This window comes from Podarcis cretensis, assembly GCF_951804945.1.
Source record: "Podarcis cretensis genome assembly, chromosome: 3".
NCBI classification, from domain to species: domain Eukaryota; kingdom Metazoa; phylum Chordata; class Lepidosauria; order Squamata; family Lacertidae; genus Podarcis; species Podarcis cretensis.
This window is the reverse complement of record NC_137172.1, coordinates 51,158,119-51,174,552: the sequence shown is the minus strand read 5'-3', so window position 1 is coordinate 51,174,552 and position 16,434 is coordinate 51,158,119. Positions and strand designations below refer to the sequence as shown.

The window sequence follows — 16,434 nt, the reverse complement described above, 5'->3', positions numbered from 1 at the left end:
GGAGCCGTATGTGTGCCAATCTAAGCTCCTAGATAGAAGAAATAGCGGGGTTTATAATAAATAAATATAATGTGCGCCTCTCTCTCCTCTTCTAGCAAACTGATTTATTTGCCAACAGTGTGCTATTCTGTATAAGACATAGCCAGTTGCTGAGTACAATCCCTCATAAATCTGGACTTGGTAAAAAAAGAGAGAGAGAGAGAGCACAAAGTCTAAGCATGAAATGCCCGTTGCTGTGGGGAATCTGGAGGCAGAGAGAGAAAGAGAAGGGAAGAATGCAGGATGGGGTATCAGATTAATCTGCGTTCAGGCCAATTGCCAGATGCTACATTAGTGCACCCAGTTCAAAGATTTCTCTTTCATTCTTTACTTGGCTGGTTAAAAGAGGTCATGTATCAGCAATTACCATCTACTCCATCGAAAGCTTGCCATCAAAACAGCTTCTGTTCTCCTTACTCTAAAGGTGTCTTTTTCACCCACAGGACACACACTCATCTGAGCATGAAATTGCATTGCACCTTCCTGGAGCAATCTGTATCTGATGGGCTATAGGCCAGTTTCAGAAATGGCTAGTTTCTCACTGACAATGAGAAGATAAATTAAACAATGAAGGCGGGGACTATTTCATTCCAACCAGTCATTTTTCTCATGGCTAGCATGGCGCCCAAGCACTCTATGATTTGTTACGATGGCTTTGAAAGGAGTTTTCAATTTGAGTGTAGTGGAAAAACTACACTCTCTACCGTGACTGGGTAAAAAGCTCAGTTGCCTGGGCGGTACCAAATCAAACAATGGAGAAACCAGATCAAGCATGTTCAAGCACTAGGTTCTTTATATTATTGAGTTCAATAGCACAGGAAATGTAACAAAGCCAAGCAGGAACACAAACACCCCAAAACTTTATATTGACACATCAGTCTACAAAATCTTTGCCTAGGAGGAGTCCATCATACAATGGGACTTTTCTAGAAAGACTGCTCCATTTTGAATCCATCTTGTGGTAAATCCGGAAGTCACTACACAACAGGAAAAAGTGCCCATCTGAATCCATAGTTCATTTTTCACTCACCTTTCACAGACAACATTCAGTTATATTACTCTTGAAAACTGGAGGGAATCTTCAAAGAAAGTACATCACAGATAAATCTAAGTATTATTTGTTGGTGGTTTTCTAGTGCCTGAGGTATATTCGAACTCCTTTCTCCTTCGGTGTAGCTCATATGAATCATCAAACCATTGTAAATTCATCACCATATAGTTTGTGTTAGTTTAACAGCAAATTTCCCGCTCCACTCTCATTGTGCATTTGAGAGAAACACACACACACACACACACACACAGACACACACACACACACACACATATATGTGCAGTGGGTCTTAGTTGTTTGGCATCATTCCTTCCAGATAATTAATTAATAATCAGATGAGGATTAAAGCATCTGCCATTTTCTTTGCAAATCTTGTTTTCTCAACACTGACATTTTTAAAGGAGAAGTAAATCTCACAGCAACTGCAAGTGGATCAGCTGTAACACTGTCACCCAAATCACAGCCAATGGCTGGCTTAAATTCCCATTTCCTTTCATTCCTCATGAATTTCTTACAATTCCTTGAGCTCTTCAAGTGATAAAGATGCATAACACAGAACCATAGAAAGCATATTTCAAACTGTTATATCTCAGCTTTTATCTGTGAGCGATACAGATTTAATCCCACAATAAAATACAGCAGTAGAGTTCCAGATTCTTGGTATCTGCCTTTCCTTTGCATGGCCATATATGCCTGTAAAGACAGAAGGCTTATATTTTAGCACAATCTCAATTATTACCATTACCATTTATTAAATTTATATACCACCCTTCATCCGAGCATCACAGAGAGGTTTACAGTATAAAAACACAAAATACATAATAATATAATAACAAGCAACACAATAACCCCCCTGCCCACTGTTTAAAAGTTATCTAATGAAATCTAATGAAAAAGTTGACTAATGAAATAAATTCCAGAATAGCAGCCAACAAAGGATTTTGGGACACTTTAAAGACCACAAAAAGAGTACACTTGTATCAAAGCCTCAGCAATGGGCTTGCTGAGAATTGTGAAGGAACTGGGCATGTTAAGAAGAAAGGGCCATTTTAAATGGGAGATAGCAGCAGATTCATAGCACACTGCAAGCCCAGTTTCTTATAGATGCACAAGGAAAAATGGTTGTACCAGAGATTTACCTAAGAGAGAGGAAATTGCTATACAGTCTCGTGAGGTCAGGCACAAGCATTTTCTAGACCCATTTTTGAAATGTCCCTCCCCCCCCCCACTGAAATTGCTCAGCAGTGCTTATCTCAGGGAATGGCATGAGTCTTAATTAATGGTTTTCTAGCATGTGCTTTATTTGGCATTTGTGCAGATGTGTGGCTGCAATTTTAGAGGAACGCCTGAGTCTGAGCACTCTGCCAAACTTCAGTGTGACTACATCATTTATGATGTGATAGATTTTGCAAATTAAATTGACTTTACCTTGTTGTCTTTTCTTCTTCCCGTTCTCCCTTCAGATATGAGCAACCCAAATGTGATAACAGTGCCAGAGCTCATCCAAGCAAAACAAAAGATTTGTTCAAAGGGCGCCAGCTTCAAGGTCAGTGTATAATAAATGGTGTTTAGCTAGGGTGTTTGTTCACTGAATTAACCTGGGGAGAGAGACTTCGCTATCTTGAGTCCCAAAGCAAAAGGAGGTGGAATAATTGCTATGCCAGGTTTCCAGTTTGGACATCACTTGTTAAGGTGAGTGTAAGAGAAGTTGTACTGATATTTGCTGTGTTGGATCTTGCTTCTACTGTCATGGAAATCAGATGAAATCTGCTATTAGTAGCAATGGAGCATAATCCAATTTTTACTGTACACATGAAACTCAGCATCTAGGTCAGTAATTCCCAAAATGGATCCCTGAACACAAACAGTATATTTGGAAGTTACAAAGCTAAATATTCCACAGCATAATGCGCATCCCTTTGTCTTCTCCAGCACAAGAAATGATTTGCGCCATCATTACGATGCCAAACTCAGTTTACGCTCAAAGGAAGTAGATAAAATCTCTTCATTTATTGTTTCAAAGGAGACAAGCCCATGACTGAACTTTGGATGTTTTAACAATGTTTCTACTGTGCCACCTATTTTGAACAAAGCGCTCTTTGGAATTCAGGCTTCATCTTATGAATTTATTTTATTTTATTAGATGGGCTTGTCTTAAAAATAATTTGGGGCTTCGGGGATTTATTTTTTTTAAAAAAGTTTTCATTGAGAACATTTTCCCTGTCAGAACCTCCCTTCCCCAAACAAAAAACCTTGCATTTGAGAATGGGGAGGGAACATCTCCAGTAGCAATGAGGAGAATTCACCAGTGACAAGAGAAGTGTGGCCAATCTCTCCTGAACAAGGAAACGACAATTTAAAAGAAGTTCCATGTCAGGAGCTAGTATAGTGCAAATTTCACATTTGAAAACTCACCAATAATTGTGCTGGTATACTGCCCCTGCTCTGTAGAATACTCAGAACAATGTTAAATTAGACTTTGCTCATAGAAACAAAGGAAGCTGCCTTATAATGAGTCAGACCGTTGGTTCACCTAGATCTGTATTGTCTACACGGGCTGGCAGTGGTGGTTGGTTGGCATTCAAGGGAAGTGATTTCCATTTTCCTGTTGCTCAGATTACCTAACTCACTATTGTCTACACTGACTGGCAGTGGGTTTCCAGGGATTCAGACTATATTCATTTCAGTCCTTGATTTAGTTAAGTGAAACATAAATGGTGAGCAGGCCTGGACTGACCTTCATTGGAAAATGCGAACCACGGTCCCAACTTCATCTTAAACATCTTACTACTGACTTTTGTAAGATGCCATGAGAAGCTGCCAAATTTCACACTTCCTTTCACCCTTCCTGATACTACTTTACCAGAAGCGTCCCCCTATTATAGCAGCAGTAATGTTGTAACCACATTCAGAATTATTTTTTTTGCCAAAGGCATGATTAACAAAAGTTTTCCAACCTCTCTGTTCCTACCTGGTAATTTCTTTGGGGTTTAGGTTCTGAACTTTAGAAGGACAATGCTTGTTTAAATTCTACCCTTCTGGGCTTGCACTACAATTATTATCAGACCATTCCCTAACCACTGCTGCAACATGAACTCATAATTGCTATGAAGTGGTGAATGGAACATGGATCTGAGTTCTCCTTCATTGAAGTTGCTTACCCTTGGCAACCTCTGGCTTGTAAGTACTTGGTTATTGATGTTATTGTAGGACAATGTACCCACTAGTTACATACTTTCTATTTATATGTAACCTTTTATAAAATTGAGAGCATGAGCATCGTACCTATTACACAGATAGACCTTGAGGTTTTCCTGAGTAAATTATAAGAAGTGCCAAGTTCCTAATCATTCTTCCACCCCTGAGTGGTTTACTGCCTACCTACAAAAGCAGCAAGCATGAAATCATTTGTTCCAGGATAAGTTGCATCAAAGAGGTCACTAGATTAAATATCTCCCGACTGCAGCCAAAGGCTGCTAGGCTCATTGTTCCACCAGGGCAAAGCCTGGTCAAGTCAAGTTGAACTTGGAATGGCATAATAGTTTTGAAAACTCAGTTGTGAAAAATGCTTCTCTCTTACTCTCCTTTTCATTCACTGTCCAATAGTAGGATATAATCATTATGAAATCTTTTCCCCTGACTTCATAAGTGCACACTAACTCTTAAGTCCTTCAGTCTGGGCAGTTTCAAATATTAACATTTGCAGTCTCTGGACATGCCAGTTTTACAATTTACTTTTCTGAGGAGAAGTCTGCACACATGATTTTATGGGCTTGATTCAGCCCTCCACTCCCCACAATTTACAAGGCACACCTCGGCACCAGCCACATAGAATGTGCCAACCACATTAAATATTTCTAATGAGGTCATCATTCTTCATTTAGGCATTGGTGAAAGTATTTGCATGCTACACCAGTTGCCTACCAGAGAGATGAATAACAATTTAAATATATTATGTGATAGGCTAAATGAATTAATGTGCTCATGTCTTTCATACGAGTTTCCTGTAGGCATCTATGAGAAAAAAATGCTGGATTAAACAGGACTCTTGCTATAGTCTGAAATAGTAGCGTTGGTCAAGGAGAATGCAAAATTCAGGGAGAATTATGTGTTTGTAACTTGCAGTGATTATTCCTTTATGAACAAAGGTTGCACTATGAACATGTAATTGTAACACTTATCTCTTCCGGGGATTGCTGACAACACTGCCTTGCGGCTATTGACCATTCTTCCACTCCCTCCTCTATGCATGTGATTACAAGATGAGATATTAATGGTGCAATGCTAAGGCCCCCGGAAGAGCACTGTAGGGGGTCGTTGGATATATTGGACATCCCTCTCTGATGCTGGAGACAGGACTCAAATGTTGGAGATCTTACTGATGTAAGATCTCTCACCCCCCCACACTACTACTGAAGTCTCCTATGCCCCAGCCCAACCAATGTCAGTGCCCCATTGTCAGTAGGACCAATGTGGGGCTCCAGCAGGTGTCCTCTGGGGCTAGGGTCCCAGTCCTAGGAGGTATAAGCCTCTTACCAAACACTCACAAATGAGGGCAGGATGGCAGGTGCAGTATATACCAAACAAACTTAAGGTCAAACCCAGAAAATCAGTCTATGTCCAAAACAAGATTCAGAGGCAAAGTCAGGCTACATGCCAGGGTCCATACCATAGTGAGTTCAGGGAAGGTATCAAGTAGGGGAAACTAGAATAAGGAACAATGAGTGCAGACTGTGTTGTTTCCAACAACTGGGAGACTCAAGAATAATACTTTATATACTCTGGCCCAGTGTTAGAAACTGAGATATGAAAGCTAGGAGTTAAATGGCACCTTAAACCTAGGTTATGGGCACAACAACGGAATGTCTAGCTGCACTTTTTTAATAACAAGAATACAAAGCTGTAAATGAATCAACTGCAGCTAAAATATTATGTTCATTTTTCACATGGTCTAGTCCTTCCCCCCACCCCCCTGATATTCTTAAGAGGGCCTCTTCTCCAGTCTTCAGAGAGTAGCTGGAAGTGGGGAGGCAGAAAAAGGTCCTCCTTTCCTTCCACTCTGCAGTTGTAATCTGAAATTTTAGGTGCAGTACTGCGCCCAGAGCTCAGAAACTGCTTACGCTAATGAAATAATGGGAGTTTCGAACACTGCTCTGGCCTCCTAGACCACACACTAACTATAGCTCCAGCTCCTACTCTGACATCTTAAGGGATTTTTCCACAGGTGTCCCCTTGCAAAGCCCCTTAAGAAAATCCTCAGCACCAGTTCTGCCTGCTGTTCAAGGTCCTTGACATGTGAAGTTCCTAGTTTGTTCTCTGAGAACTCAGTATCTGGTACCAAGTCAGGACTAAGTAGGAGAGCCAAAGGGAAGATGTGTTGGGACAGTTTGGGAGCGTACCAGCGAAATCTGGGATACGATTGGACGCCAAAGAACCCAAAGTTGTCCTGGTCCTTTGATATGCCCACAAACGGGATAAATTTAGACATGTCCCATAGTTTCTCAGCTGCAATCCTAACCCATTTACTTGGGATTAAACCCCATTGAATTCAGTAGGACTTAGTACTGAGTCAACCTGGGTAGGTGGTTGCTGTCAATCTCTCTTTCCCCCTTTCCTCCTATTGTTTTCAGCAGAAGCAGTTTTAGGGTAGTAAACCAGTTTGGCCACACAGGGTGATGTCACCACAGGGGGCGCTACAACAGTGATGCTGAATGGAACACGAAAGGGAGGGCTCCAGTTTTTAGCATCACACAGGGTGCTGATGAAATTTGGGGACCCCAAGTTTGCCACTGTTTCCAGTGGAAGCAATGGGAACCTTTTCCTAAGCCTTGCGGCCACATGGGAAAAAATAGCTTTGTCCAGAACATGATTGCAGAATGAAGGGATTAATATAAATTTTGTGAATAGATACTTACCCGTTTGTCACCTTTGAAAGAATGTAACAAAAACTGCATTATAAGTTATGAGCCATTGAAGAAATTGTATCACCAAATTACAGAATTTAACCTTTGCTAGTCACGTCATTGAGAATGCTTCATAACATAGTTGAGAATGTGTTCATTTGACATGCTACAATTTCCATCCTAGTCCAAATGGGAAGGCTAATATTGTTTGCATAGCAGGGACCTGAGCCCTGAGTGGCAGCCAGACTTGAAATCCACAAGAATCTGCCTGAATATTTCACTTACTTTTAAAGTCATTAAGTACGTGCTATTTCTGAGCGTAACAGAGCATCTGCTTGAGCCGTTGAACGTCAGAGCGACTGCTTCCTTGTCACGTTGCACATTTTTTCCTCCCTGTTAAGATGTGTGAAAGTAAGAGGATTACATCTTTTATGATGCAACCAATTAGTTACAACCAGTGAACAATCACATGTTTAAATTACTGGTTGTGTTACGGAGTTTTAAGTATTACTTTTCATAGTTTCAAAAGGGGGAAAAATAGTTTATTATGCAGGCGAGTTTGTACGCAAATGGGCCTTAAAAGTTTCCCTTCGAGCGTGAGTTGACCTTTTTTGGAAATATTATGTATAGTATTAAATTCAGAGATTAGCAAGCTTAAAAGCTGGCTTTGCATGAATACTTGGGTGAAATTATCAATATATGAATTTTATTTCTATTCAGTAAGCAAATGAGGCCGAAAGCATAGATGGTGTCTTAGACCATGAGGTGGGGAAGGGAAGGAACAAGCATCATTCCAAGAGACGTGCTTGTTTTTTTCAGGCTGGATGCAATTAAACACATCAGATAAACGCCTACTGTGCTATTAAATTAATGCATTAATAAAAAATGGTTTGCAGAAGTTTCTCTTCTCTGCAGCTGTATTCTTTTATGAGTTACCATGGGAAATGGAAGGGAGAAAAAGATGAATGCCTTTTTGTTCTTCTGTATTTATAGGGTAACCTCCTGAGCAAAAGAGAAATAAAAAGGGGTTTCCCATCCCTCTAAAAAACTGGTGGTTCCAGAAAAGAAACCTAACTCATAGTTTTGTTCATGTTATCCCTATGACAACATTCATTGAACATTTCCCTGTATCTACATGGTTCCATTGATTTCAATGAGAAATATATAAACATATGTTTAAATCTCCTGTTGAAATTGGGGAACTCAAAAAAACCTCACTTTTGAAGTTGGGCCAAGTCTATAGTTAATATCTGGCAAAGGATCCATAAAGTGCTTAAAGTAACATATCCAGAAAGTATTTATTATTCATCATGTATAAATATACTATCATTAAGAACACAAGCAATCTCCTGGCCAAACCGTGGCCAACCAGATACCTGTGGGAAGCATGCAAGTAACACATAAATGCAGAACTGACTGAATAGCATTCATTTCCATGTTTCACCTATGGCAGCTTACATCAGCTAAATTAGCAACTTAAAGCAAGTCAGTCCAACAAATGATACCATAAACAAGGACACACTAGCCAAGCCTAACAGTAGCAAGAATGCAGGCCAGGATACGTTCTGGCAGCTCATCAGTGATGGGAATTAAAGTATGTCAAGTGCTCAGGGTTTCAAAATTCATCCCTTCTTTTCAACAGCTGTCAAAATTGGTCAGCTGTGTGGCTGTGTGTATGTATCTGTATGTATGTATGTATATTTTCTAGGCAAGTTCCTTGAGAAAGCCATTCTTCTCAGAACTTTCTCACTGACTTCATAAGGCACAAGCCCTATAAGATCCTAGTGCATATGCAGGGTTATAGACTAAACTTAATGCAGCTGTTTAATTAAGCACTTTTAGTAGTTGACGAATCCCATATCTATAAACCACTAATAGAGATTGCTCTCTGAAGTACAAGAGTATACCTGCAAATCTTTGAAAGGGCATTTTTTTCCACATTAGGGATAGGAGAGGAAATGATGAGAAATGGCTCCAGAGTACCATTTAATATAATGAGGTCTTGGATTCCATTCAACCACAGTGCCCTTGGCATGGTTTTCCAGGGAGCAATACTGTGTGTCAGCTCATGAGGAATGGCCAAAGACTGCCAAAGATCCTTGGTTGTCAGTAGTCAGTTTCCTGAAGGCCCATTGTATTTCCATTTCATTGGTGGTTTTTAATGAATAGGATCTAGGATTTCAGGACAAATAACTTTTCTTTTTCTTACGCACTGTGTTTGTTCATAGTTACTTGCAAAAAGTATTTCTATAGTGAAATCTAAAAATGCCTATGGATGCTAAAAGGGGAGGGTACAAAGTATGTGTATGTGTAAAAAAAAACTGTAAAAAAAACCTGTTCATTATGTAATTGGAGGGTACAAAGTATGTGTGTGTATTGTTTTTGCAAAGAAAGTAAATCTGGTCATTATGTAATTTGATACCTGGTTGCTAGTTTTCCTCTTCCCTCCCTATACCTTTTTCTTTTGTGATATGTCTTTCACAATTGCAGGGCTGGTGTTATTTTTTAAATCTGTGTATAGCAACTGGAAAATGCTAGGCACTATATAAATTAACATCAATTGGTTTCGGTTTTGTTTGTTTGGTTTTGTCAAAGGAATTTAGTTGTTTAAAACAACAACAACAACAACAACAACAACAACAACAACAACAACAGTAATGACAACTCTCCTGCCCACAATTATTAGTCATCTGGGTGAAGGAAGAATTGGTGTCCTAGAAGGAAAAAAATGAGCCAGCTGCCTTCCACCTTATGAAAGCTTCTGTGCCTGTGTGCAATTCTCTCTTGCCAGGGTGGGCAGACAAATGGGCATTTGCAAGCCTGACTTTAAAATATTGTGTGGGACATTTCCTACCATTACGCAGAATGAGGAGGGTGTCTTGGGTGACAGATAGGAAATGGGAACAGCAGCAAAACAAACACACACCCACACCCACCAGGTGTTGTAGGATGTGCTGTCCCATCTCCAGTGTTGAAGTGAGGCTGCCTATACATCTGGCTTCTGTATGTGGAATGAGGAGGTACTGAACCATCCTTTGCCTGAGGTAGTGAGGTACTGTGCATATCACTCCTAGAAAATGGTTGTGGATATGGAAACTCATGAGACCCAAAATTAAGATGACTCCAGAGCTGAGAGGGCGCAGTAGGGAGTCCCGCCACAATGATGTAGAATGGAAGGTGAGAGGGAAGGGAGGAGGGCACCAAATTTTGGCTTCGCACAGTGTGCCGCTGAAATTTGAAAGCCCAAAGGCTGCCACTGACCCCATCAAATGCAGTGAGACTTGTGTATGACTGTGCTGTAAATGAATTAGTGTCTACAACCTATTGCTAAGCTCCAAAGATAATAGAAATCTACATTAGCCAGAAATCCACTGCACGTGTAAAGGTAACCTTGCCTTCATTTGCACTGAGAGTTCCTGAAAGTTCTTCAAATGCTCTAGCTTGCCAGTAAGTGTCACCTCTGTTTTATCCTAGCTAAAACTTAAGCCAACTGGCTCTGAGCCAGATCCTGCCAAGCAGGCAGATTATTTTGCATACTTGTGCTTAGTGAGGTGGTGCTGGTTTCTGTTGGTGGCACCAGAATCTGAAGCCTCACAAACTCTCCTTCTCCATGGTTGGTTCTCTTGTTGAAATCTATTTATCAAAATGTTCTGAAAAGCTCTACAATAGGGTGCCCTGAAGGAAGAGGAGAAACGGCTTGAAAAGGGAAACATCAGAAACATTCAGGAATGTTTCCTTGTACATTGGCAAAAAGCTTGCATTTCTAGTTGAAAAATAAACTAGTTGTTTGGTGCCACCTATACTTAATATTTTATAACCCTCGGAGCATGTGGCCATTTCTCGGGGTGGGGGGATAGCATGCCAATTACTCAAAAAGCCTGAAAGGGCAATTCTGGGTGATCAATATTATATGCGCGTATATACATAAAGTGGCATAACATACTTAACATCTAAAGAGTGATGCACCATAATCAATGCAGTCTGCATCAGATAAACCCCGTGTAAATGGGAGAGAGTGAAATAGGCGTCAGAAGCAATGTACAAAAGGAGTTCGCTTAATTGTAATGGGTAAGGTGTTCCACAACCTAAGCCCAAGCATGCAAAATGCCCTCTGCTTTGTAGAAGCAAAGGAAGCATCATGTGGAACCCTTAATAATGACGCTTCAGGTGCGTGTAAAAATCAGGCAGGCCTGTGGCCTTTCCACTCGAAAATGCCAGTTTTTGCAGCTGGCGCTAGCTCTGTACAACTGCCCCTTTGCCCTTGCTCATGAGAGGGAGCTGTGCTCACCTTGAACTGGGGCTGCTCTAATTCAAGCACAGATGTGCACCTATTCAACCCTCCTGTATCACAGCTACATACTGCTCACTAGTGCTCAGCATATTGTATTTCCCACTTCTGTGGTGATGTGCAGCATATATCGCTCAAGTTCCAGTGCTGGCATTGCCAGTCAAAAGGACCTCATACCACCAAAGGGTGGGAGAGGGCAGGCTCTCTTCAGAGTCAGCCACTCTCTGCCACCTTCATGTGTCGCATCTGTGCCGCGGAAACAGAAGTGCCACAGCAGAGTCTGGAGCGCCGCTGCCCCGCCGCCCCTTTTCAGTGCCCGCTCCTGGCTGTGCTGTTTCCCGGAACCCTGTTTGCATGAGGCTCCAAATTGCTGGTGCCGGGGGTGACTCCGGGCCGCTGAGCCACTCAGCAACGGAGCCACCTCTTCCATTCAGGCCTTTGGCCTCCAAGTGGCCAGTGGCAAGGTCGTATCCAGGATCAGGCTCGTCTCTCCATGGCCTCTCTGGTCCTGCCTGGGCCTTCCCCAGCAGCAGTGGCAGCAGCCCCCAACAGCTGCTCAAGCTGTGTTGGATGGGACCTGGCTGGTGGTTGCAGCAGCAGCAGTGGTTCCATGGCCTCTCCAATCCTGCCTGCAGCTTCCTCTTTGACGTGGCTTGAGCAGCCATTGGGGACTGCTGCCACTGCTGCTGATGGGGAAGGCCCAAGCAGGATTCGAGAGGCTCCCTGCCCAACCTGACACCGGATACAGCCTTGCTGGTGGCCACTTGGAGGCTGAAGGCCTGAAAAGGAGAGGCAGAGCCCATAGTGGAGCCTGTTCAGTGGCCTGGAGTCACGCCCGGCACCAGCAAGTGGGAGCCTCCGTGTGAAGGTTAAGTCTGTCAATATGGCCACCCTAAGAGAGGGGAAGGATGGAGGGGGAGAGCAGGTGGGTGAGGAAGGGGTTAGTGGCAGGGAGGGGGCAAGTGACAGAGATGTAGGGTGATGGTAGGGTGCAGGTCCGTCTTACTCATAGAGGCTAGTGGTGCAGGGCGCCATGACACCAAGTCCCGGAGGGCGCCAGGCGAGAGTCCGGGGAACACTGAACGAGCGCGCTGAGTGAGCGAGGGTGCATGCAATGCTCCCACCGAGCGGCACACATGCCCGCTCACTCAGTGTGCTGCCTGCCATGGCCACCGTGGCATGAAGCAGCCAGCTGAGCCGGGAGGTGCTGCGTCCAGCCTCTGCCTGTTCCCCACCAGAGAGCTGCTGCCTGCCTCCTCCAGCCCTAAAAAAAAGGTTGAAAACTCTGGAAATGTGGGTGGGGGGCACTGGAGTGATCTTTGCACCACGGTGCCGGATGTGCTTAAGACAGCACCGGATATGCTTAAAGTGGGTTTGTGCCCTTCAGAATGTGGCAACCCTAATTTAGGGTGACATGTGAGTTATTCCTGTTTCTGCTTCTGTGCAGCTCCTATTGCTCATCTTTTCCATTTGTTTATTTATTAATACACCAGGTAAATAACCTGTCATGATGTTGGCTAAGTACAGCAGTCACTGAGCCCCATCCTAAATGCTTCTCGGTGGGTGTAGCAGGGTCTGCCTCTTCCACTCAGCAGCCCTCTCTTTTCTGTAGCATCCAAACTGATAAGCTGACTCTCTTAAGCAGGTGCCCAGCTTGAATTCCTGGATCGATTGAAACCATACAGGAGCAGTCCTTCTAAGGTCTAGAAACTGCTTTAAAAGGAAAGAGGGGGGGGGGGGGGCAACCTAGAGCTGCTTTGGAAAAATATGCTCCATTGTGGAGCTAGCATTTCTAGTGTTTATAAAACCCAAACTTGCTGTTGGTTTCAAGTCGTGTTTACTTTTGAAGGTCATTAATTTCCCAGAGACAGACAGGTAGATTGATGAAACCAAGGTCATTTGGGAAGAACGAGTGTGCTGGGAGATTAAAAACTCGCCACTTACTCCACAGTGAAAACCTTGTTTTGTAGAATTCCTCAGCTGCCTGGGCTCTGGCCTTGGAGATTTTTGCAGGCACTTGGGTGAATGCTTCATTGTTGCTAACTTGCGTCCATCTGTAACTGTGGGGTGTCATGGGGCAGACTTCACTTAATAGTCACTTCTTGTTAAAGGCTGGAGCTGGGAGAGGGAATGCAAGCAGATGCCCAATGGTCAAATTCTCTTAAGGGTGGAAACGGTGAGGGAGGATGTAGCTCTCGCAAAACACTCCTGCAAAGCAGAGAATAGAACCCAATGTACTTTTTTTCACACACAACCCACCCCCCAAAAAAACACAGAGAAGCATATATTTCTTACCACAATATTTTCATTCAAATGAATGTGTCCATTTAAAATGAGAGTATTATGGTAAGAAATGAATGCATTTCTTCATTTCTTTTTAAGCTGAGCCAAGGACACTCGTTTTCACATAAAAACTGTGGTGTTTTGAATCTGGGTTTATGAACCTGAACAAAATGATTGACCAAGGAGAGTAGGGGTGAAGATACTTTAGTCCTGTACTAATAATTAAACAGAAATTGTTTAACACTTTCCCCCATACCACTGAGTGCATCCTTGAAAAAAAGAAAGAGGCCCCAAATCCATTCATTTTAATACTATCTAGCTTGTGGAAAGAGATTCCTGTTAGAGAAACACTATCAGTCAAAATCTAAAAGCACAATCCAATACATTTTTACTCGGAAGTTAGTCCTATTGTGTTCAGTGCAACTTGGGTTGCAATCCTTGCATACTTAAACTGGAACTAATAGACATTGATATTAGAGACACTGTTCTCTAATATCATGCCACTAACTGTCCCAGAGAACTACCTGGCCCAGTGGTTGACCTTACACCCAACAATGCAGACATCTCTCTTTAGGGTTTTGTGGATCTCAGGTGAGATGATCTACTGTACCTTGTAGGGCTAAATAACTGGTAGATTGTCTCTTTGCATATTGCTGGGACTTACTTCTTGTGACTCATTTTTGAAAGAATTCACTTCTGTCTTCTGGGACAGCCCACCTGAAAGAGAAGATTCCCTCCTCTATGCTTTCCTTGTTCAGTTCGACACACTCTTCCTGCTGCACGCTGCATTTCTATCTTTCCATTCCTCCCCTCAATCCCCTATTTTCCCCATTGCCTCCTAACCCTCTCACCCAAGCAAAGCTGGGAATTTCTCATAAAGTTCATGTTTGAGAGGCAGAGGGCTGGTTCATATACTTAACAGCTCTAGTGATTCCATATGTTACCCTACACCCCACTGTTCATATGACTGAAGGTGGAAGGATTGTACAGATCAGATATACACTTCAGATCACAGGTTGTTTCTTATGTGGGGGGAGCAAGTCCCTTTGTTGCTTAGAGACCATGAAAACAGGCCTGATCTGGAAATCCTTACGGAGCAATACCTTGCTATATGATGGTTTTGGCCTATTCGATGTTCTGGTGGCTTTTACATGCAGCAGGTATGGCTTGGCCAACTGTTCCCTTCTGGGCATAACTCATTAATGGTATGCAAGCTGAGCGCATAAACATGCGCATAAACAGACACACACGATTTCTTATTTGACTTTAACTGACCCATCCCTTTTACCAAACATAATTTGTTGTATTTCTCTCTCCCGCCACACTATCCAAGTTGCAGCACAACAAAGTGAGATGGATTTTCTCTATCTCTGTTTTGTGGAGAGACTCACAGAGACTTTTCTAGAAGGAATACTCTCAGGAATGTTTGATAATTGTCATTGTCAGGGCTTTTTTTCAGCCGGAACTCACCGGAACTCAGTTCCGGCACCTCTCAGATAGACGCCATTGCCATTATAAGAGAACAAGAGAGGCATTCATGGTGAGTTCCAGACCTCTTTTTCTAATAAAATAGAAATGTAAAATGGCCATTGTTATAGGCCAGAATATGTGAAGTAGGGGATGCAGCCCTGCTTCCTTCTAAAGCTTGACTGTGAGGCATGGAGTCAGGGAAGAAGCTGCAGCTATCTTGGAAGCCATGGAGATACACCTTGATGGTCAAGAGCATACTGCAAAGGGGAGTGGAAATTTTCCAGCAGAAGGTTCTAGGCTTTATATCTGATGGGTATTTTGCAACCCAAAGATAAAGCTATCAATGGCTAGACATGACCTTTTCCTCCACCATTGGTAGTAATGCTTCTGAATACCAGCCACTGGAAGCCGCAGGAAGGGAGAATGTTCTTGTGTTCAAATCCTGTTTGTTGGTTTCCTGCAGGCCACTTTGAGAACAGGATGTTGGACTAGACGGGCCATTGGCCTGATCCAGCAGGCTCTTCTTGTGTGTAGAAAGAAGCTCTGCTTGATTGCAAAGAATGCATAGGCAGCATCAGTGAATTTGAGACGCTCACCACCTTGTGCTCAATTAACCTAACATCCAACGTTGTGGCTCTATGGAGAAACCATCCAACTAATCCATAATGGGTTGCTATCATGTAACTGAATCTTGATGCTGTAAGTGGACCCAAGACTATTAGTAATCAAACTGCACTCAGTAAAGTAGTTTATATGAAGTCTGCTGCACTCCATCCTTTCTGGCAGACACTTTAGAACCATAATTACCATCATCTCTCTCTTTAATACAATCATTGTGCTTCTGTCATTGCAGGATATTCTAGAAGCTAAGGAGGGACTGCTCATTTCCTAGATACTTACTGTGCAGTGCACAAATTAAGGACAGTGTCAGATGTACGTCTCAATTTCCCTACTTCTTGTGGGTTTAACAGAGACTCTTAAAGCTACTCGAGCATTAGCTTATTGTGGTTTAATAAAGTACACTATATTATATTTGGCTCAAGGGACCCATTCCACACAGATGCCAATTTCCAAAGGCAGTTTTGAAAGCACAGCCCAGTTACACAGACCTCTCTGTTAGTGGCTTAGAGGAGTGATTCAGATGCGGGTGGATCTGCAGTTTTAATAAAAATAACTCCTGCTTGGTAATTATGGCCCCACTTGCACGAGGTGCTGAAGTACCCTCAGCAAGAAATTCCACAAAGCCTTCCCAAGGGAACTGGGGGATATTAAGTATCCTGCAAATTTTCTCCACTGAGGGCAGTGATGTGAGGGGGGCGGGCAAGAATCATAAAGACACTTCACTGAACAATTATAGGTTTGGGGTTTTTCTTCTTCTTGGTGGTAGCTATTTCACAGCT

The 16,434-nt window shown here is 42.6% G+C and overlaps 1 protein-coding gene across 2 annotated transcripts in view; it reads left to right on the top strand.

Annotated features, from left to right (window-relative positions):
- Positions 1-16,434, top strand: part of SMOC2 (SPARC related modular calcium binding 2) — a 128,815-nt gene that overhangs the window by 91,170 nt on the left and 21,211 nt on the right. For both annotated transcript variants that reach the window (XM_079971370.1, XM_079971371.1), the window contains one exon: positions 2,554-2,636. In XM_079971370.1, the coding sequence (XP_079827496.1) occupies positions 2,554-2,636 (83 nt within the window). The remainder of the gene's footprint in view (positions 1-2,553; positions 2,637-16,434) is intronic.